Source organism: Pteronotus mesoamericanus, unplaced genomic scaffold (assembly GCF_021234165.1).
Source record: "Pteronotus mesoamericanus isolate MK-2021 breed Mesoamerican mustached bat unplaced genomic scaffold, CSHL_Meso_final contig_116, whole genome shotgun sequence".
Taxonomy (NCBI): Eukaryota; Metazoa; Chordata; class Mammalia; order Chiroptera; family Mormoopidae; genus Pteronotus; species Pteronotus mesoamericanus.
This window is the reverse complement of record NW_026555027.1, coordinates 30,562,631-30,587,065: the sequence shown is the minus strand read 5'-3', so window position 1 is coordinate 30,587,065 and position 24,435 is coordinate 30,562,631. Positions and strand designations below refer to the sequence as shown.

Sequence of the window (24,435 nt, the reverse complement as noted above, 5' to 3'; positions counted from 1 at the left end):
TTCTCTTACAAGCAACATATATCTCCTATTCCTTAAAGAAAACATATTGTCAAGCAAACTCACCTCTCCAGCCCTCACCTCAAAGTGTGTATAATTTTTTGCTGATCATCTCTTTTCCTACCTTCTTTGATGTCCTGTAAGGAAGCCTATGATTTTCTCATTCTGACTTTCAGCTCTTGATGCAAATATTATTAAGCACCCATTTTTCTTGAAAACCTTTCTGTAACCCCTGTGGCACCATTCTTTCTATTAATTTCTTTCTTTCTGTAAAATTTCCCTGCTCCCTGACTTACCCTTTTTTCTTCTTTTCTCTAGTAATATTTACCAGAGCTTTACCTTCAAATTTTTTCTCTTCTTACTTTTTAAAAAATTTGTCCTTTATTATTCATGTTTCTAAAATTTCAACCTTTCAAAGAGTACTTTTTTTAAGCTACTACTGTGTGTCAACCATGGGGGATATGATGGTATATGTTGACATATAATTTATTTTTTAATAATAGAAATAACTGTAGGAATTAACTTTTTCAAATTTCTTTCTTTCTCTCTCTCTTTCTCATTTTTCCTCCTTTGGAAAGACAGTCGTTTGGGCCCCAAACCCCCCCTAGAGTTTAAAAACTATTTGTGCCATGGACTAACAGTGGGGGTCTCAGGAGAGTCACCTGACTGTTTTGAGTGGTTTTATTAATATAAAATGGGGATAATAATGTCTATACTCAAGGTATCCCCAGATTCATCAGCCTAGATAGCAAATGCCTGGAGAATAATGTGGAAATCCCAAACTCCATTGACAACAGGAACCACAGGTTTTTGCCAGAATTCCCTTCAACATTTTAGGAATCTCCACAGGAATGCTTCACGGTTACAAATATTACAACCTGAACAAATTTTCAAATTGTTTCAATCTGAACAAATTTTTAAACCTTCAGTCTGAACAAATTTTCAAACTGTTTGGCTATGCTGCTTCCCCAAACTGTGGCCACACTTCTCATACCACTTCTCTCGTAATGAAGACACAGACTTCTTTTTTTTTTTTAATTCTTCCAAGAACAATCGTTATGGTTGAATTGTGACCCCGCTATGTTCCTGCGTTCAAGTCCTAAACCCAACTACCTCAGAACATGACCTGATTTTCAGGTAGAGTCTTTACAGAGGTGATCAAGTTAAAGTGAAGAAATCAGCATGGGCTTTAATCCGAGATGGCTGGGGTTCTTGAAATACAGAAATACACGTGGAGGAAAGCCTGTGTGAGGAGACGTAGGGAGAAAATAGCCATCTACAAGCCAGGGACAGAGGCCTGCAATAGATCTTTTCTTACAGCCATCAGGAGAAGCAAATGCTACCCACAAATTTGATTTTGGACTTCTAGCTTTTACACCTGTGTGACAATAAATTTTTGTTATTTAAGCCACATAGTTGTGGCAGTTTGTTAAATTGTAGCTTTTGGCAGACTAATACAAGTAAGAACAACTTCAGTGTTCAATCAAAACTTACTGAAAGCTTGCTGTTCATGAAAGGGGCTTACAAAATAGAAGGTAGTTTAAAACCAGGTGCCAGGGAGGAGTGTTCCGGAATGTAGGCCATTTCTTGTACCAGCACGTCTTTTTCTGTTCAAGGCAATCCTTAGCCTATCGCTCTGTGGCAGGGCAGGGCCCACTCTCACCCAGGAGGGGCGTCTTACCCAACTTCCTCCTACCCAGCAACCAGAATCCCCTGACTTTTACCAGCACAGAAAGAAGGTAACACAGATTTTCTCACATTTCCTCTAAGGTCAGATTGCCAGTCATGATAAGAATCTGTAGCAGTAGATTTCAACCCTCAGTGAAAATGATGTTTTTGTGTCCTGTCAAAGAAATTATACCCTTCATCATCTCAAATTTCTCCAGCATCATTTCACTGGTTCTATTTGCATGCCGAGAAGCTCATTGTGTTGCTTTGCCAAACAAATGAACATCTTTTGTTTAAAAGGTAAATTTGAATCTTTATGGAAAGTTATAGGGAAACAAACATTTGTTGGTAGTAGTACCCCTCTTTTCCAAACAAATTTCTGCCACCAAAAAATTTTTTTTTAAATTTGGTGGTAGTTTCAATTGCCTAGTTACATATTTCTATTTATAGCACAAAGTCTGGCAAATGGAAGATGCTAATTAAGTGATGGCTATTCCGCTTTTGTAAAGTTAGTCCTGAAGTTCAAAGTCTTCTCTGACTTCTAGATTTCTCACTCCTATCCCCTGTACTTGGCAGGTCCTTCTCCATGGTGTCTAACCAGGAAACTCTCATTCATCTTTCGAGGTCCCCTCAAAATGAACTCATCCATGTAGATTTCTCCAACATGCTCAGTTAGAATCAACCATTCCTCGTCTTTATTTCTTGAACATTTTATGCAAGTTTACATTATAGCACTTAGTACATTGTTTTCTCATTTCTTGATTACATTCTTGTCTATCCTATTAAAATGTAAGCCCTGGGGCAAGGGGTTATATTTCCTTTATTTTGGTTTCCATAGTTCCTAGTACATTTCATGTTACATATACAAGTATATGCTACAGGAGTCTTATTAAGTTACCTGAAAATATAAGTTATCTATATTTTCAAAGAAAGAGGCTCTGTTATTTCCCTTTATCTAATTTTAAATATTTAAAAAATCAGAATTCAACTTTTCAGTCATTCTCTCTGAGTAGTCCAGTGAAGATGTCTCTTTCCTATATGTGCAACATAATGAAAAATAGGACATTGGCCATTTTCTTGGAAACTTCTTTTTAGATAAATAAAAATGGGATTTTTAAAATTCATAGGACTGGAAATTTTGTTACCAATTGTTCAATCACAGTAATACAGCATTACATTACACTTAAAATGTATTAACTTTTAAATAAAAGTATAAATCTGATTTGGTAAACAAGTGGTCTGTTTACATGTTAAGTTCATGAGCAACTTTAGTTTTATCAGGATATATTTGTTGAATTAAGGTTCTTGAGCATTAAGATCATGAATTGAAAGTTCTGAAACACATTTCCACCAAATGAATAATTTCCTCACAACAACAACAACAAAAAAAAACTATTTAAAATATGTGTTCAGTACAGAAGAGGGAAAATTATACAATCTCATTAAATATTTTTGGGTAGTCTGACAATTTTATATTTATTACTCAATGCTGTGATTCTTTGATATGTGAATGGAAGCATTTTCAAACTGATAACCGAAAATTTAGGTAAACCTGAAATGATTCAATCAGATGAATGTTTCCTCGAGCTCTTGTAACAAATTGCCACAAACTAGGAGGTTTAAAACAATAGAAATTTATTCTCTCTCAGTTCTGGAGACTAGAAGTCCAAGATCAAGGTGTCCACTGGACCATGCTCTCTGAAACTCTGTAGAATCCTTCCCTGCTTCTCTGTTTCTGCTGGTGATGCATTGTTCTTCTGCTTGTACATGCCTCTGCTGTCTTGTGGTCATCTCTCTTCATGTGGCACTTTCCTTACTTATAAGTACACCAGTCATATGACACTAAGGACCTGCTCAATCTAAGTATGATTTCAACCTAACTAATTGCATCTGCAATGACCCTATTTCCAAATTAGATCACATCACAAGATGCTGGGGGTTAGGGCTACAACATATAAATGCGGGTGGGCAGCGACACAATTCAGCTTGTGGCAAGAACTATACTAAATTCTGTTCCTGCAAGACAAAATAAAGCCTCTTTGGTAGCAAAATTTAGTAAATGCTAAAAAGAGAAAGATTAATCTATGAATACTTGTATAAAAACAACAGTAAGAAGGAACATGTGAATGACTATTAATATTATAGTTACTGTTTAAGAAATACTTCTTTCCCTCTTTGATGTATGATTAGTTAAGAATCAAGGCCAATAAGACAGAGTACACTCTCAAAGTACCAGGGTATTCTGTAGTGTTTATTATTTGTAACATACCAGATATCTAATTTTGGACATTATTTTGCAGTTGGATAGCAACTAAAATAATCATATTTCTTTGTCTAAATGTAATATGAGATTCTATAAATTTTCTCAGGTTGAAGAGTCTAACACACACTTACTTTGTATTAGATTCTTTTCTGTATATGTTTTTATGATTATGTATATGGTAAAAGTGATTGTTTAATACATATAAGTAAGGAAAAATAACTTTCATCTATATAGCACTTTAACTTTGTAAAGCATTTAGCATTCATACTTTAATACTTAATTCTGTGGCTATAATTTGACTTGCTTATATCTTGTATTTCACAGATAAAGAAACTGAACCACTCAAAAAGTAAATTGATTGACATTCAACTAAGTGTTGAGAGACAGGACAAGCTCTTATGTATATTGGCTTATAGATTTACAGTCATTAGTTTGCTACTTATTAGAAAATTGTTTTCTGTTCAGAAGCACAGATTAATTGGGAGAGCACTATAGACAAAGAACTAGGACAGATGTAAAGTTGTATACATGTTGCCTATCAACAAGATAGTTATTGCTTAGATGGAGTGTTGCAGGATTTGCACAAGAAATTTACTAGGCCCTGGCCTGGTAGCTCAGTCGGTTAGAGCATCATCCTGATATGCCAAGGATGTAGGTTCAATATCTGGTCAGGACACATACAAAAAGAAACCAATGAATGCATAAATAAGTGGAATAAAAAATTGATATTTCTCTCTCTCTCTCTCTCCCTTCCTCTTTCTTCTAAAATCAATAAAAATATGCAACAATGCACAGTAAATACCAAAAAAAGGTATAACCAATAAGCACTAGAAGGTTTATGAAAAAAGAGAGAAGAAGGGAGGAGCACCAGAAACTAGAATTGTAAACAAAAATTTCATCCAAGAAGAAGGACTTATATTGGGCTTTAAAAGAATCAAGATGGATTAGTCTTGCATGTACTAGGGAGTTACTAAAAATTTTCAGGCAAAATAGTGGGATGATTAAGACAGTGCTTTAGAATAATATGTTAATATTTGGTAGTCACAATGCCTTTGTTTATGTTGAATAACTTGTCTGAACTCTTTCCCAACTCTCTTCTACCCCTTCCTCCAATTTTCTAGACAACTTCTATTGGTCTACAAAGCAAAGTTTGAATTTTAGAAAGCTTTTTTGATCTCTTTACGCAAGATCCCACAGCATCTTCCTTTCTCCCTGCTGGAAAAAGTTTTCCTTGTACCTTGTGTATATTTCTCCATAGTAGTTATGTTAAAATTATTTGTTTGTCTTCTTCTTTGGACTGTAAACTTCTTGAGGAAAGGAGCTATGCTTATTTCCTTTCTGTGATCCCAGCACAAAACAAGCATTTGAAAAATAGTAGCTGTTTAATGAAAATGTGTTGCTTTAATCTAAATAGTAGTTATGTTTGGGATGTGGTAAAGAGGGAAAAGCTAAAGCCTGAAAGGTCATTTAAAAACCACTGCAATGATTTGGACACTGAGTAATAATTGTTTAAAGGAACAGGTGAAGTACACAGACTTTGAAGTGTGTGACTAACTTGATAGGAGTGAGATTGTTTTGAGTTTCTACGCTTGACTTATTAGGAAAATGAGAGGAGTGTGATTTTCTTCTTTTGTTTTTTTGTAGCAGTCCCTAACTGGGCATCATGGACTCTAGAGAGTTCTGGAGTAGATTTTAGAGAATCCTTAAAAACCTTGAAATTATTAGCAAGGTTATGCATGTAAGTAAGGTCACATGTGAATTTTCCTTGGGAGAAGCTTCATAGTTATCATTGAATTTTTGGAAGTCCAGTTATTTAAACTTGTTAATACTATAGTTCTATTAAAAATATGGTAATAACTAAACAATAGTCATAGTATTTCAGAGATGTATTCTTTAAAGATACTGACTGATACGGCATTTCACTGTAATTTTTATCAACTGTTGAAACCCGAACATGGGAAATAGAACATAATATTGAAGAGCAAGAGCTTTGGAACCTTCTAACTAAATAATTTTAGTTACCTTACATAAACTTTTATAGTATCATATGGAATATTGCAAATACATGCTTCTTAAGAATTATGTGAAGATTATATAAGATAATATGTAAAAAAATTTTAGTGCTCAATATTATCTTATTGTTTTTATTATTATTTTTACTAAATGTTAACATTTATTGAGCATCTATTACAATGTCAACACTGTTCTAAAGGCTTCTGCTGTTTTTTTTTAATGAGGCTAATTTTATTTTTAAATTATACTTTATTGACTATGCTATTAAAGTTGTCCTACAGTTTCCCTTTCACCACCCCTCCACCCAGCACCCCCACTCCCTCAGGCAATCCCCCCCCCATTGTTCATGTCTATGGATCTTGCGTATAAGTTCTTTGCCTACTCCATTTCCTATACTGTACTTTACATCCTCAAGACTCTTCTGTAACAACCTATTTGTACTTCTTAATCCCCTCACCTCTTCACCCATTCCCTCACACCCTCTCCCCTTTGGCACCTATCAAAATGCCCTCTGTAACCATGATTTTGTCTTTGTTCTTGTTTGCTTAGTTTGTTTTTTATATTAAATTGTTGATGGATTTGTATTTTTTGCCATTTTATTGTTTATAGTTTTGATCTTTTTCTTAAATAAGTCTCTTTAACATTTCCTATAATAATGGCTTGGTGATAATGAACTCCTTTAGTTTTTTTTCTTGTCTGGGAAGTTCTTTATCTGCCCCTTCGATTCTAAATGATATGTTTGCTGGGTAGAGCTATCTTGGCTGTAGGACCCTCTTTTTCATGACTTTGAATGTTTCTTGTCAATCCCTTCTAGCCTGTAAAGTTTCTTTTAAAAAATCAGTGGACAGTCTTATGGGAACTGCCCTGTAGGTAACTAACTTCTTTTCTCTTGCTGCTTTTAAGATTCTCTGTTTATCTTTAACCTTTGGCATTTTAATTATGATGTGTCTTGGAGTGGACCTCTTTGCATCCATCTTGTTTAGGACTCTCTGTGCTTCCTGGACTTGCATGTCTATTTCCTTCACCAAATTAAGGAAGTTTTCTTTCATTATTTTTTTCAAATAGATTTCCAGTTTCTTGCTCTTTCTCTTCTCCTTGTGACTGTTGGACCTCTTGAAGTTGTACCAGAGGTTGCCTGTTCTATTCTCATTGTTTTGAATTCTTTTTTGTTCTTGTTGCTTTGATTGGTTGTTTTTTTGCTTCCTTATGTTCCACATCATTGATTTGGGTCTCAGCTTCATCCTCTCTACTGTTGTTTCCCTATAAACTTCTTTATTTCAATTGGTGTATCCTTCATTTCTGACTGGATCTTTTTTATGCTGTTGAGGTCCTCACTAAGTTCCTTGAACATCTGCATAACCAGTGTTTTTAACTCTGCATCTGATAGATTGCTTATCCCCATTTCATTTAGCTCTTTTTTCTGGAGTTTTGATCTGTTCATTCATTTGAGCCATATTTCTTTGTCTCCTCATTTTGGCGGCCTCCCTGTGTATATTTCTGTGTATTAGGTAGAGCTGCTTTGACTCCATGTCTTGGTAGCGTGGCTTAATATACTAAGTGTCCTGTAGGGTTCAGTGGCACAGCCTCCCCTGTCACCCAGGCTGGGTGCTTGAGTGTCACCCTTTGTGTGGACTGAGTATACCCTACTTTGTAGTTGAGCCTTGGGTGCTGTTGGCAGATCAATGGGAGAAATTTACCCAGGCCAGTCAGTTGCAAGGATTGGCTGTGACCACTGACTACAAACTTTTGCCTTCCTTGGAGGCTCAGCTGTGCAGGTATAGGGTTGTAGAGCTCCAATGTGGCCTGTAACTATCCACTGGGAGTGCTGGCACTGGGGTTTCCTTGGTGGTGCTCGCCAAGGTCAGCACCCACTTTTTTTTCCCCCTGGGGCCACCCTGCCTGAGCAATACAATCTGAGATGACTGCTACTTGTGCTTGACTTGAAGATTATCATTCAAAGCCAAGCTGTGAATCTAGGCTAGCTGCTGTTGGTGCTGAGCCTGGGGCTCACTGAGTCCAGCAGTTGCTTGTTTGATAGGATATATAAAGTTGTGAAGCATGAGCCAAGACCAGCCATTCATATGGAAAAGCAGCTTTGGTGAGCCTGTAAGTTGGGTGGGGTGGAGTCTCTGGGGATCTCCAAGGCAGATCAAACAGTGTTAGCCAGGTTTATGGAATCTCAGATATGGCAACAGCTTACTGGCTCCGTGGCTTTATGGGGGAAGGGCTTAGAAAGGGAACAATGGCCTCTGTTCACCTTGATGCCAGCTACTTCAGTTTCTCCCAGTATGCCACTGGTGCCTTTCAAGCTGCTACCTTAGTGCTGAATGTCAGAGGGAATGGTCCTAAGTAGTTGAGTCTGTGTGTGCTTTTTTTAAAGAGAAACTGCTTGGAGCTACTGCAGTTTCTTCCACTGACTCGATTCCCACTGGTTTTTATAATCAGAGTTGTGGGGACTTACCTTCCTGACACTGGAACCCTGGGCTGGGAGAGCTGGAGTAGGGCTGGGACTCCTCGCTCCTGAGATATCCCTCTCGAATTTTTATCCACACATGGATGAGGAACCAGCCCGTTCTGCATCTGCACCCCGCTTACCAGTCTGGATGGATGTGGTTTCATTAATTCTGCAGTTGTCAGACTTCCATTCAACTCAGTTTCTGACAGTTCTGAGTGACGGTTGTTTTTTATTTTAGTTGTAATTTTGATGTTGCTGTGTAAAGAGGTGAGCCATGTGTGCTTATATCACCATCTTGAGTGGAAGTCTCAAGGCTTTTCCTTTTTACCATTTTTCATTTATTCCCCCACAATAAATTTGATAGAGATTTATTTTGATATTCAGGTTTACAAATAAAGTGAAGACAGCTAAATACCTTGCTTGTGCGTACATAGCTAACAAAAGGCAGAGCCAAAATTGCGCAAGTCAAAAAACAGGTGTAATGTGAGGCAAGTATGAGGGAGAGCACAGAACAGAACAAATAGTTATAGAAGGAGCAGCAAGATGAAAGATGTGGAGCAGCGGTGCCAGAAGACTTTTGAAAAAAGAAAATTCCTGCTGTAGGACATGAAGCCCCATATTCTTGCTGAGCTAGAGATCAATTCTAGGCTTGGCCAGCTGTGGGTCTCTAAGTGGATGAATGTGAACTGTGTGTGGGTGAAAGAAGGTGAACTCAGGGAAAATGAGGCTGGATATGAGAATAGATATGTCATGACCAGCAGCAGCAGTAGTAATTACAAAATATCCATTTACATTAACCTATTGGACACTGATACAAATTGGAATCCCAAGTTTGCATTAAATGTTGTCCAGATACATTTTATATGTATTTAGTAACAGAAATCATTTTTAATTTAACCCTGATGCTAATAGAGTATTGTTTTCACTCTCTCTCTCTCTCTCTTTCTCTCTCTCTCTCTCACACACATACACACATATACACACACGCATACTCTTTCAGGTAGTTGGTTAGGAAGTGACCAGAAACTACTATTTACTAACATGTCCAGGTTTACTATGGTCAAGGATTTTTATTTTTGATCAAAAAAGAGTCCTGGTTACAAAGGAAAAGGAAGAAACATCTCAAAACAAAAATTCTGAATTGCTTTATTTTCTGCCGTTTTTACTGGTGTGAGACATCTTTAAGCACAATGGTTGCATTTGGCAGTAAATGTCTGTCTTGTAAGCAAATAGGTAATGTTTATATATGTTAAAACATTAATTTCATGATTATTTAATTATTAATTGTCTATCCAGTCTTTTTCTCATTCTTTTACTTTAGCTGTATTTTTTTGACAATTTTAGAGGAAGACCAAGGGAAAAAAATGAATCAAATCTAGAATAAATATCAAGACAAAATTTAGAAGAGGTGCATAATTCACACTATATATGTGTGTATATATATATTTATGATTTTGAATTATATTTTTATTAGAAGGCAATAGGAGTTAGCACATTAGCTTTGACTTGGAATGGGCCTAAGTTTGAATTCCACCTCTGTCTCCTAACTTAAAAATCTACCTCCTGAAACCTCTACTACTTTTATATGTTAATGGGAATAATGATGGGAAATAATAATGCTAACTTCTTAGGATTTTGTGAGGATTAAAAACTATAATCTATATTAAGTGTCTAACATGTGGAAGTGTTACTTCACACATGGTTATTCATGGCTCCAATAATTATGGATAATTAGAAAGTAATTGTAGATTATACTTTTATTAAACTTTCACTCTGTTTCGTGGGGTTAAATAGATTTCTATTGCTGTGGGTTTCATTGGACTATATTATGAGCAGGACTACTCTGATAACAATTAGGCATTATTAGAAGTTGTAATAAGTCTTACAGTATTCTTTCTATTGTCCTAAAAATAGTCAATTTATAGGTGGGACATTTATTCTCCACCTTTTAGAAGCCCAGACTCCATTCAGTTTAAAAATAGAGCATGGTAATTAAATAAAAAACAAACAAACCCTCAAAACCAATATCTTTCCTAGCAGGAAGTTGAAAACAGTTGGCATAAAGCAAGCTATTTTCATTACCAGTAGATTTTAATGTTCTTGTACTCATTCCCAGTTAGTTAGGGTTTTGAATGAGTTAACATCTTCCAAAAGTGCATAATATTTTACCAGAAATAATTTAAACCTAGTACATTTCTGCCATGTCTTGTTCATTGTTTTGAAAAATTAAGGTTAAGAAGCTATTTGTTCAGTATTTGATAATTAAAACAATGATCTAATTACACTGATTGCCCCAGTTAATTTCCAGCTTGAGATGTTGGCTTACTTGTTAACTAGACAAGGATCCTGTGCTTGAGCAGTTATGTCTGCATCCAAAGCTGAGAACACAGGAGCAAATGCCCATCAGGGCACAGACAGAGCAACTTGGGCAGGGGCTGCCTGGGAATTAGCTGATGTAGGGATATACAGAACTCCCTGTTTGAGGACTTTACACTGTTTTCTTTCATAAACAAAGTTTCCAACCTGGTTTTCAAAAGCAAATTGATGCCTTAACCATCTATAAAGTCTCTGAGGATTAGCTCATATAATTATTATTATCAGTATTATTACTATTGTAATGGAGAAGTAAGTTTCGGTGAGTGCTAGGAGAATCCTTGAGATTCCCTGCTAAGGTCCTTCTTCATATCAGCCTGGAGAGGTGAGCTGACTCTGGAGTCCTAATTTGTGGCCCTGCTTACAAGAAAGTTAGAATAGGAATCAATGGCCTCAAGCTCTACCCCTTCCCTTCCCCTTCCCTTCTCCATCCTGAATAGGACATCACAGAGCCAACCTTCACTGATCACCTGTTCCTCCATTTCCCCTTCCCTGATTTCCTATAATTTGGAGGACAAAAAAAATCTATAGAGGAGAGACAAAGATGGTCCACCAGTGTCAGAAGCAGAAGACCACCCTACCCACCTTCCTTGTCTATGTTTAATAAAGCCTTCCACCCAGACCCTCCATTGGGGGCACCTTCTATGAAGTCACCCACCCTCACTTTTTGAGTTCATGCTATTACTTTAATAGATTTACTGTTCTTTGCTAAATCAGTCTGTCAAGCTCTTGAATTCTTTCTTTTTTCCATGACAAGGCCCTGGAGCAGGTTGAGGCCTCCCTTGACCTCCCTGGGTGCTGCCTGGTATCAGAAGTACTGGACATTTTTGTTTTTCTCCTTTATGGTTTATCTTTTATTTCATTTGGAAGATATTTCATTCTTTTTCAATGTTTTATACCCTTGAATGGCCTATTGGGAAGATATTAGGTGTGCCCATAAACTGAAGGAAGTCACATCAGTTATGACAATGGATGGGAAGGATAGTAGGTTATTAATGCTTCTCTGGACTTTAGTAGCCAACAGTTCCCTCCAAGGATGTTGGCTCCTGTCCTCCTCTCATAACATCTTGGCCGTCTGCCAGGAACAGCCTTGGATGGTGTGAAAAAAACCGAGTGAATATAGTTGCTGGAGGGGACTATTTACACTTCTAGAGAAGGAGCCAAGCAATTGAAAACTTAAAACTCTCACCCTGTTTAGTTGGGTAATTTTTACTTTAAAAGGTAGAGTATTCTTTTCCCCTTCCCACTGGCCATTGATCTGGAAATCAAGTTATTAACAACACAGAGCTGCTTGGTGGAGCTGGGGAAATAGAGTATGTGGAAATGCAAAGAAATGTAATTTGGATAATGAAAACAAAAGGTTTCACAAGATAATCTCTTCCAAGTCACTAAGTTTATAGGCAAAAAAAAATTTGGTAGCAAATGTTTACATCTTTTCATGTTTCAAGGCGTTTCATCTTTTTTTTTTTTTTAACAGATTTAAAGTAGAACAAAAATTAGATTTCAAAGAAGCTCTGTATTCTTTGAATATAACTGAAATATTTAGTGGTGGCTGTGACCTTTCTGGAATAACAGGTAATATGATAAATAATTCTTATATTATCATGTTAATGTATTTTCTTAGTAGCTATGTTAACTAACCGATCTTAAAACTGAAAGAGCATTCAGTCCCAGAAAATACAGCACAATGATGAATAAATGTCATGTTGAGCTGTCTGTAAACAAGCACTCCATTTTGCATTTAAGTATTTTTCCTTAATGAAAGCCAGAAAACATTTTAGAATGTTAGATAAGCCTTCCAACAATGCTGGTAATGAAACTATGTAGGTAAAGTACTATATGGGCTTTTATTTCGGCCCTATTTGGATTTTCTTATTTGAACAGTGGGAATTACAATGTTGAGTCTCTCATCTAAGCAGAGCTAATAAAACTCTTATAAACCAATTTGCAAATGTTAATTCTCTAATATCAGAGCCCATGAAATAGGCATTCACAACATGCTGGATGATGAACACAATCTAGAAACTGTAATGCTACAGCCTGTAGATTTAGCTTGGGACTGACAACAAAACTGAGGTGATGGAGTTCTTATGCTAACTTGAACCTGGGAAATTGTTGAGGGTTAAGATGCTCACTTGCACAAGAAAACTCAAGGCAGCCTTTTATTTTTTCCCAGCCTGGCAACACCAATTAGTTCAAAAATACACAATTAAATAGAAAAGATTCCCTGGCTGATGTGGCTCAGCAGATTGAGCGCCGGCCCGTTTATCAAAAGGTCCGCCGGTTCCACTCACAGACAGGGCACATGCCTGGGTTGTGGGCCAGGTCCCCAGTAGGGGGCACACAAGAGACAACCACACATTGATGTTTCTCCCCCTCTGTTTATCCTTCCCTTCCCCTCTCTCTAAAAATAAATAAATAAAACCTTAAAAAAAGATTAAAAAAAATAAAGAGAAAAGATGGATGAAGAGGGCCAATTAGTCCCAAGTTATTTACCCTCTTTTAAAGTCAGTCTTCTGTTTTATGAAATAAGCCTATCTGTCTGATAGGCTTTTGTATTATAACATGGAAATTTTGTGCATTATGACATAACTATCTGGGCTTTGAAGAAGTATTCATTAATTTATTCACTCATCAATTATGTGGGTAAACGAACATAATGAGCTTTCGTGGTGGAAGATTTGGGTGGGGTACACCGGTGACATAGATGTTCACTCTTACCTTCGCATATGATTTAGCTACTTGTTCTCCTGCCGACAGATAGATCTAACATATTGACAATTTCATCAGCATCAGAAATGAGACGATCAACATTAAATACTGCAACAGGGTGCTATCTAAGTGTGCCCTGGAACAGAGCCACCTGAAATAAACAAAGCCGTTTTTCTAGCACCTCTTCACCTTAAACTTCTGTCTGGCCTTTGGAAGCTTACTAGTTGTACCTCAGAAATTTCAAACAGCCACTCCCTCTTCAAATTTTCAGCAATTTGTGAATTCTATAAAATCTCTTTTTATAGGCAGACTTGTCAAGAAAATACCTCCAAAATGATTCATAAAAGAATTTGTGCAAGACAATAGCATCGAACAGAGAATAAATGTCCAACAGTTTCAGTTCTTTTTCTCCTGAATTACCTATTTGATTTGCTTTAACTATTTTGGTTCTGTCTTATTGTCTGAAATAGAACAACCACAGCCATGGCTGGCACTATCCCTGGTCATTAGGAGAAGAGTGAATTCTATTCTATCCCTACCTTTCATTTGGGTAATAAGCATTCACTAAAGGCTACTGTGAACCAGCCCACTGCGAGTGCTATGGGATATTTACACAAAAGAGACACTACTTTTTATTTAATGTATTTCAGAAGTTTTATTTTTGAATTTGATTTTATTTTTTAAAAGATTTTCTTTTTCTTTTCTTTTTTTTTTTTAGAGAGAGAGGAGAATGGAGGGAGAAAAAGAGAGAGAAATATTAACTGGTTGCCCCTTGGATTCCCCCAATCAGGGACCTAGCCCACAACCCAGGCATGTGCCCTGACCTACAATCAAACCTGCGACCTTTTGGTTTGCAGACCGATGCTCAACCCCCTGAGCCACACCAGTGAGGGTAGTTCAGAAGTTTTAGGTGAAATATTTTCAGAGAGTTGGTATGAAAATTCTGAGATGAAGATTTGACTGCTTCAAATTTATAAAAAATTTGAAGATTTTTATATCATTGTTAGTAAAATATTTAACTTTTCTGAGTATCAACATACAAATCTGATAAATGACATAATTATTCTAGTGGTAGAAATAAATAAAAGGATGTATGTAAATCTCCTCATTCAACATCTGGCACATAATAGTTACTCAATAAATGTTAAATTAAAAAAAAGTGGGGTGAATGGCCCATTAATATTTACTTGCACATTTTTAGTAGCTGTGGAAGAGTTTTTGTCGTTGTAATTTGACAAAGATATATGTGGGATTTTCATGGTAAATTAAGGATAAGTATTATTACAAAGGCAAAAAGCGTGAGTTTATGGAGTCAAGATTTCTTGTTCTGGCATATTACCTCCCAGGTCCTGTTCTTTTCTCAAGACTGGGCCCCCTCTGTGGTAAGATGAAATACTCAAGACCAAGTTGCTCAGTCTCACAGCTGGAGTCACTTGGTCTGGTGACCTTGTGAAAATGGGTGAAATTCTCTACTCCTCCCCAACCGGCTTTTGGGTCTTGGCCCCTAGGTCATCTGCTCTGTGCTCTCCGTGTGAATCCTGTCTGTATAACAGGCGATCCTGGAGAAAGAAAGTGCCTTGCTGCCTGACCTTAAAGACCATTCTCCTGCATTTCAGTTAATCTACACAAGGAGGCGGATGCCCTCTTTTCTTTATCTTGTACTAGACAGGATGAGGGAAGCCTGCATTAGGAAGTGACATTTTGCTGAAACCTGAATAACCAGAGAGCTAATGGGGAAAGGAGTTCTAAGCAGTGGGAGAGTTAGGGTAAAGGCCTAGATGCTCGACTTTGTAACTGGTTGAAGACCGGCAGGGCAGAAGAGGATAAAAGTAATCAGGGCCCAGACACAATCATCATAAGTGATTCAGAGTTTATTTTTAATGGGATGGGAAGCTCGTTTCTTATGCAAATGTCCCTTAATGACTGCTGTCTATCTTGCCTGAGGACACATACTTTTCGTGAGCTTTCAGAGCTAGTTCCCATTTGCTCAGGCATTTCTCCAGGAGTCCTTCAACAGTTGGTGGTTTGGGCGGAGTCCACCTGCATTTCCTCAGCTTCTCTCTCAAGAGGCAGGAAGCTCCTCTTTCCCCTTCCTTTTCAAGTTTCAAAGCCCATCTTCCTCTCCTCCACTCTCTTGTCGCTGCTGAATTCAGGACATTTCTGTTGACTCTCTGAGGAACGTTATCAGAGCAGGGATGGCTTACAGCTTCCGAACTCACGGTGTCTCTTCCCCCTTCTCAGGGAGACCACCCCCACAAGCCTTCCTCACAGGCTGCTGTATGAGAACCGTTCACACGTACAGCTGCTCCTCCAAAGAGAAAGGATGGGCTTTCTCTCTCGGCCTGTATCCACCAGAACAAAGCGTTGCATGACACCATCGTACACTGTAAAATTTGATATTTTAAAGTATAGCTCTGAAGTGATTTTGTTACAGGTACCACAAAAGCTCTTCAGACTTTCATTGTCTCAGCAGTCTTATAGGAAAGTAAATTTTGTTTTAAACTCAGATCAAAATTGAATACAGAATTTAAAAGGCAAGTTGGCTTTGACGTTGAATACATAGGGTGGGATTAATTCGGATCTATAAAGCCTCTTTCATCTTTTCTCTAGACCATGGCTAAAGGGAACAAATCTGCTGACCATTCAAATATTTCACTTAATAGGATATCTGATTTGAGGCTCATACTTTTCTGTGTTTACCTTCTATATCTGGGCTAAGCTTGGTGTCTCTGTACCTGTCTCTGAATCATTCCTGCAAAAGCTGAACCTAAACCACCTTTATCTCTAGCAAATTAACTAACTTGGAAAGAGGTTCTTTATTTCATTTTCTTCATTCATTTGAAAATGTAATTAACCTGGGACCAAATAAGCAATGGCTCTGAATTTTAACTCTTAAATACACTTCTGTATTTTCCAACAGATTCATCTGAGGTATATGTTTCCCAGGTGATGCAGCAAGTTGTCTTTGAGATAAATGAAGATGGCAGTGAAGCTGCAACATCTACAGGTAGGGCAAGTGATTCACAACAGGCTGGGAGGACAGACTGGGGGGCAATGAGCACTATGGTGCTGGCATTTTTGTAGTACTCTGATCTCACTTTTCACTCCTGCTGTCTAGGACTTTATAGGAGGAAAGAAGAAGTCAGTTATATACAGTGCTTATGCATCTCTCCAGCCATAGTTTAATGCATAAGGAAGGGAAGGAATTTTATTAGGGGTTGAGGCCCATCTACTGTTATGTGCTTATTTGCAAATTGGATTACCTGTCACTTAGCAGGTGGGAAACTTTAGGCTCAAATTAAAAAATCATTATTGTTCAGGAATATTCACTGTTGAGTAATTGTTAATTTCATTCTTCTACCACACCAAGTCTTTTGTTATTGATTCTTTATAGTGGAGATTCTTTACATTATCTCCATTACAGTGGTTCTCAAACTTAGCTGCACTTTAGAATCACCTGGAAAGCTTTTAAACATCCTGTGCCCTGTACACAGCCCAAAATCATTATTGAGATAAATCTGCGCGTCTGGAGATAAAATCCAGGCTCTAGCATTTTAAGTTTCCCTAAATATCTCCACTGTGCTACGAGGGTGGCGAACCAGTGACCCGTAGGGGCTGGCAGCCTGTATTTGCTGCTGCAAGTGTAGGCCGTAGAGCAACAGCATCAGCACCACTTGGGAACTTGTTAGACATGCAGAACTTCAGGCCCAGCTCTGGAGCTACAGAATCAGAAAAATACAAGGTCTCCAGGTGATCTGTGTGTACATTACAGTGTGAGACCAACTCCTCTATGATATATTTCCTTCGACAGATTGGAATTTTGAATAGTAACTATGCTGCATATGAGACACTTAAAAATAATGAGCAAAAAGCCTTATATTGAATTAGAAATAAAAAAGCAACTTTAATGAATCCCTCACATGTCTATTTTAATTTTTTAGATTGCTTGGATTCTAACCAATATGCAGAAATATGTATTATTTAAACTGACTTATTGATAATTTTATGTTTATATATATGTGAATTTTTTGATTAATGTGTAATGTAGTGCCAACAGATTTTGGCATCTGGGGTGACATGCTGGACTGTCTCATTTCATCATCCCCTGAAGGTTTCCCATTACTGTATTCAAGGAATTTACATTGGAGGGGATGCAATATTACAATTCCTGGAGAAATCAAAAGGTTGCATTGGTATGAGGTTACTCCCCATGTAGTCAAATTTTACTACTGCTTTTACATAAGAACCGAAAGTGTTCCTAGAGATCATTATCTGACCCTCTCATTATCCTGGTGAAAAAACAGACCCAGCAATGTGAAGTGGCTTACTTGAGGTCAGACTATTAATTGACAGCTGAGTTGGAACTGATTCAGTTCCCTAACTTCATGTTCAGAGCTCTTTCTTCTAGTGTTCCCTGGCTCTCAGTGTAGGTATAGAGTTCTCTAAGAGGCTGTAACAGTCATTAAGAGATCAGAGGTGACCCTGATCTGTTACACCTCAGTATAGCTAGAATGAGTATTTTAACTTTTAGGCGTTCGCTCAGGGGTTGCTTAAGAACAGAAAAGCTCTAGTATTCACCCAATTGAGAATGGGAGCATTATACTGATAATGCTTTTCCAATTATCTTTTTCATTCAGACAGGGGCCTGTATTTGTTGGTAATTTGGTTAACACAGCCCTAATAACCCAGATGGGACAGTGCTATGCATTTTACGTTACTAAGTTTGTGTTTTATTGTGAAAGGGATCAGAACACGCCACCCCCAAATATTCTACTGTTGGCAGAAATTCTATTTCGAGCTGAAGGAAATTAAGAAACAAGAGATACAAAAACAGCTCTCTACCCACTCCTATCTGCCTAAATCAGGGCACAAATTTGCACCGTTATCACAGGAGAAGGAAGTTGGCAGTGAAATGAGTCTGCATAACAAACCTTACTGAATAACCCTTATCTGCCATTAATTTCCCCGTATATTTATCTTTCCACATTTTACCACACTAGAAGTCCAATTCTTTTTTCCTTGCTCTGCTTACTTCCTCACAATTTACCACCCTTTGTAAATATGGTATATAAAATGTTCAAGCCTAACCACTCCTTTGGGTATTCATTTCTTTTCTGTGAAGCTCCTGTGTGGATAAAAAATAAAACATGTCTTCTGTTAATATATTTTTGTCAGTTAAATTTGCACACCCCATACGAAGAGTGCAGAAGAAGAGTTTTTTTTCTTTTGTATAATTGTTTTTCAATTCTGAACACACATATTACATTTTTAAAGAATTATTTTTTCATGGGTCTCAAAAAATTGTACTAAGTCATTGTATTATTAGTAAAAAAAACCATCTGAATTGAGTGTAGAAATATTTAATCTAGAAAGAAAAAATTCAATCATTTAAATTTATCCACTCTAAATGTTGACAAATGACACCATACAACAGCATGGCATAAATTATCAAAGTAAATAATTATTAAAGCAGCAAAATCTCTGCTTTTAATCTCATAATAAAAACCCCATACACACTCGCAGGACAAATCCTAAAACCTCTGAACTCACAGAATAATTTTAGAAAGGTAAGTTAAAAAAATGAATTTAAACTGAGATGTGATTACCACAAGCCTGAAAAATAGAAATAAAGTGCAAACATATCTGCATAGAAATTATAGTTGAAACATTATAAGAATAAATCACATAATGTAAATAAAAAGTGAGGAGAAAATTACAATTTAAAAGATGAAATATTTCAACTGCTTTCACTAAATTGAATCTAGTATCTGGCTTTCTTCTTCATTGAGCATAAATGTGAAGTTGGAATTAGTTCATGAATGATCCAATATTTATTCTTCTGCTCTTTGGTTTTCAAATTCATTCCAAACTTCTCTGCATTTAGAAAATGGTAAATTTTCCACATGTTAACTCCTCAAACCAGATGACCTTTCCTGTCTACAGAAAGTATTATGAACACATTTTCTTTACTAATTTTTAAAAAATTTTCGTTACCGATATTTTAATGTGAACATCTATAACCATTGTATCTATTTTATAGGAGTACACATCCCTGCAATCATGAGCCTGGCTAGAAACCAATTTACAGCAAATCATCCATTTCTGTTTATTATGAAGAATAACCCAACAGGTACTTTTTTGAGAATTCCCTGGGGAAGCTGTAGGGTTAAACAGGCCTATTCCTGGCTGCTAATTGCAAGCTACATATCTGAATCACTTATTCCTTCAGTGAATATTTGTTGAGTGTTTGTTTTGTACCAAGCATTCTATTTTAAGAGAGGTAAGGACCTAAACTAGGGCAGTGGTAATAATAGCTGCTCACATAGCTATTACATGTGCTCACCATTTTAAATATTATCTTTAAATTAACATCATTCTGATAGGTTAGATATTTGACTAATAAAGACAAAGAAGCTCTAAGAGAGGTTATATAATTTTTCTAAGTGGCAGAGCGGGACTAGGATCTGTTTGTTTCTGAAATCAGCTGTCTACGATGTTACAAAATGAATTGAAATTGAGAATTGTAGAGTTGTGAAAAGTTTCAGAGGCAGATTCCAAAAGAAGTGACTAGGTATCAGCTCTGAGTGGAAGGGAGGCGCCAAACTTAATTCTAAATCTCTGATTAGTTCATTTGGTGAAAGATAATGAAGTTAGGTACAAAAGGCAGAGGTGATAGTGGTGGATTGGGTTGGCATTTGACACAATGTCAACATGTGGGAATGCACATTGTTGGGGTAGATGTTCCGGTACTTTCTTTTATGAAAAAGAGAGGTCAGGAATGTGATACAATGAGGGGACTTTCTTGAAGTTTATATTTAGGACTCCAGGAGTTACAATGATTATGTGAAGGTTATAAACCAGAGGAGAGTAAAAATCGTTTTTTATTCATTCATGTATCCAGCCCAGTATTTGGCAGATTGCCTTGCACATAATATCAGTATCCCCAGAGACTGAGAGTACGGACTTGTGTGTCAGACCTGGGCTCAAATCCTAGCTCAATTAACTAATAGTTGTAACACAATCACTTACACTTTCTAGGTCATATTTTCCCTATCTTTTATATGGGCATAATAACTCATCTCATAAAGTTAAATAAAAGGATATATGAAGTCTATAAAACTGTATTGGGCACATAGTGTTTACTATAAACAAATCAATAAATATTACTGAGTGAATGATTCAATAAATATAGGAAAATGAAAAAGTTTCTCTGTATAAGTTGGTTTACATGGAAAGGAGAAATAGTTAATTTCAGAATCTAAATCTGTATATTAACTAAGGATTTTGATGTTACTGATCCCTTAAAGGATATGCTAGTCTCTTTATTTAGACTCCATGAAACTAATGCTGAATGGCTCTTCTGAAAGTTATTCCCTGGGAACAGTGGAACAGTTTTATATTTGCTGAGACTTCATAAACACAACTTCAATTCCAGTAGTAGATGTGTCAGTGTTTAAAGATATTGAGTATGTCATTTGATTCACATATCTTTAACATTTGGATAACTTGTATCCAAATTAGTATGTAATTATTGAGTATGGAGAACAGAAAGAAATGAAGCTACATTGAGCATTGATGAACAAGGAAATGATAGCATTTAGAACAGTGATGTTTGACTCTGTATCTTCTAAGCTGATGACTACGGCCATGCAATGATCATCAGTTGAACAGCAGCAAAATTCAAAGCCGAAAATAAAGTATTTATTTATTTATTTATGATAGGACTTCACTGTCAGACCTTAATGACAATTTCTACTCTTCTGTGGTCTTAAATGTTATGAAATTTTCTAAACTAGGGTTATTCCCTTAAAGTATTATTTAAAATGAATGGCCACTCATTCATCTCTGGGACTGTAAGTTGTGGTCACATAAATGCAGAATACGCTATTATCTTAAGACAATACACATTCAGAGGTTTATTTATTTTTCTTTCACAAATGAACTCAAGAAGTCATTTAGATTAATGAAGATGGTGATTTTGCATAGCATAGTAGACTACTAAGAGGCTTAATGTTCTACATAAAATATATTTGTTTGGCAATTTCAGAAGTATGAAGATGAATGATTTCAGATTTAGTGCAACAACTTATATCTAGATTTAAAAATTGTTTTGGGTCAAGCAATTCTCTTGTGAAAAATCCATGCATTATTTGCATTTTTCTATCAGGTTAGTTTTATATTTAAGCATAGTCTTTCAAAGCTATTACTAAGCTGAACTTACAGGAAAATAAAGGATTTTTTTTTAATTCTTTTAGGATGAGGGGCTGAGAGGCTCAGGGATGGAGGATATATGCCAACTTTAGTGACTTTCAGAAGAAAATTGTGGAAGGTGCTACATGAAATGTGTCATTTCTGAAAAGTAGTGAATCATGATTTTTGAAACTGACAGTAACATACACATATTAAAAAAAACTGCGTTTAGAATTCTTTCAGGTCTTGGATTAAAGGGAGAAACAGACTGCAGCATATTTATTAAATTTTTTATTTTAAGCCATTAGCTTTGGTTATACTATTATGGTATACTATTATACTAAATAGTATAAATTATACTATTTGATATTAGGAGGCAAAAGTTGTTTTCATCTTATGTAGATGTGTATAAATATGGTAATCAAATATGGGGACACCTCTTTAAGAAGGGGGCATAAAGAGAAAAATGAAAACAGTTATGATTTCTGTTTCATCCTGCCTCTAAATCCATTGCTGTTATGTCAAAAAAGATTTCACTAATCTTTCCAATTTAGTAGTGAGGTGACTGGTGACTGCATGAGTACTTAATTTAAAATGGGGTCCTCCTTGGTCAGAGAAACTGATTGAAAAAGCTGAGACAAATGACTTTTATATAATGCCCTACACTTCTGAGTGTTTAAAATTTTAAACTGTTGTCTTTAGTTATAAATTTCTACAAAAGTTACTTTACCAATTTCCTGAATAAATAATTCTCATAAGAATTTTGATACCATAGAATTATAAAGATATGAGTCACTGATGATTCTTATTGTGATAAAATATCTTAGGAAAAGTTAATTATGCACCCTTATCTGTCTAGAAAATAGGAGGATTAGTTTTCTTTCTTTTTTTAAAGAACTATTTTGAGGTTTTTATTAATATTGATTATAATTTTTCATAAAGGTATTATTTATTATAATTATTCATAAAAAGAAGAAAAAGTCTTCTGGAGATTATTTCTATGCTTTTGGCTCTTCGAAGAGCATGTGAGTTTTTGAGCTGAACAGTAAAAAGTTGATGAAAAAGTACTCTCTCACTGTTATTCCAAAGACATTAAAATATATGTTTCATCAGCTTTAAAGTGACATAAAACTTATTTTACCACTTTTCAAATTAACCTTATTATATATGACTGTAAAGAACTTAAAGCAACACTTGACATAGTTCCATTCAAACCACTTCCCTTACCCAAGTTGAAAAAAAGGTGAGTGGCTTTTTGACACATCATTTCTTTCTGTTTTGTCCTCCAGTTCTTAATTCCTTTTCACTTGTGAACACAAAATGGCTGGGAATAGGTGTTTGCATTTATGATGTATACTATATCACCTCCATAAGATTTTGAAAGCACTAGAGATATGATAATATTGTCTTTAGCTGTGAGCTTTGATTCAGAACTGAAAATCTGAGAAGCTGCACTTTTAACCCTAAGGGCTTATGTTACATGCATAAAAAGATGACTGCTAATGCATTAAATTTAAAACTCTATCATGCTCATCACTATTTTATTATGCTTTGTTTGCCTGACTGAGTCTCTATTTTTAGAAGAGCACTGCTAGGTCACTTTAGTTTTGCTCTCCTATATGAAAAACCGGACTAATGTATTTTTTCATGATGAGCTGTTATGGGTGTTAATTTACTTTATAAATTACCAGAAAATAATTAATACTGATGTAATTATGTATTTTAGACAAAGGAGAGGGCTTCGTTGTTACACATTGCTTATTTATCTTATAGAGAGCAAAGACTAGAGGATTTGTGAAATTATTAAGAAAAACTAATTACTATTAACTTTTTTCCCTCCAGAAATTCATAACGTATTTTCTTTTCTTTTCTAGATTCAATTTTGTTTATGGGACGGGTCACAAATCCTGACACGCAGAGCATGAAAGGAAGAGATTTAGATTCACTCTGAATGAAATACACAGAAAATAAAGTGATTACTGGAAAATTGTTGACAGGCAATATCATCATCTTGCAAATATATTCTATGCATCTTTCTCTGCTTTAAACTGTCTGTGTTAATCTTTATTAGCATATAGCTGTATTAATGAATAAATAAAAGCATCAATAAGTGAAAATTTATGTACTACTTCTAGTCTTTTTTTGTCTATTTTATAGAGTCTATGTGAATCAAAAGCAGTGAACTGGTATCAATACCACTATTAACACATTAGAACGATGCTTTGTAAGATATTTTAGGTGTCAAAGTTCTGCTTTAGATTTGAAAGTTTCTCTATTGCCAAAACACTGGACGAGTTTAGTCCCAGGGATAATAGCACTACCCAGACCCTCGGGAGGCAGAGGCTAATAGAGTGGCTGTTGTGGGTGTGTCTTTCTGGGGTGCTACCTAAGATGCAGAGATCTGGTATCTATGGCAATAGAGAAGCTTTAGGTTTTTTGCTAATATTAATTAGATATTCTGTGTGTTACATTTAACATTTGCCTTGTTTTAATACCTGTTAGGACATATAATTTTTTTCTGTTCTGATTTAAACTGTCAACATATCTGGAAAGTAGAAATGATACTAGCTTTTATAAAGCTTTCTTGCATGGCAAAGTGGCAGCTAAATTAGCGTGATTCAGGAGGCTGACCTTCTAAGACTTTACAACACTGAGCTAAGAAAGTGTTAGAATGAAGATTGTAATCTATAAAGATTAAATGCAGAACCCTTCCTCTGAATGCCCTGAAATGTCAAATGGGAATATCTAAAATAATACTACGTTC

General features: G+C 36.1%; 1 protein-coding gene across 1 annotated transcript in view; it reads left to right on the top strand.

Moving 5' to 3' along the window:
• Positions 1-23,622, top strand: part of SERPINI2 (serpin family I member 2) — a 31,935-nt gene extending 8,313 nt beyond the window's left edge. The window contains exons 5-8 of the mRNA XM_054576933.1: positions 12,247-12,344; positions 16,402-16,488; positions 19,522-19,611; positions 23,546-23,622. Of these exons, the coding sequence (XP_054432908.1) occupies positions 12,247-12,344; positions 16,402-16,488; positions 19,522-19,611; positions 23,546-23,622 (352 nt within the window). The remainder of the gene's footprint in view (positions 1-12,246; positions 12,345-16,401; positions 16,489-19,521; positions 19,612-23,545) is intronic.
• The last annotated feature ends 813 nt before the right edge of the window (positions 23,623-24,435 follow it).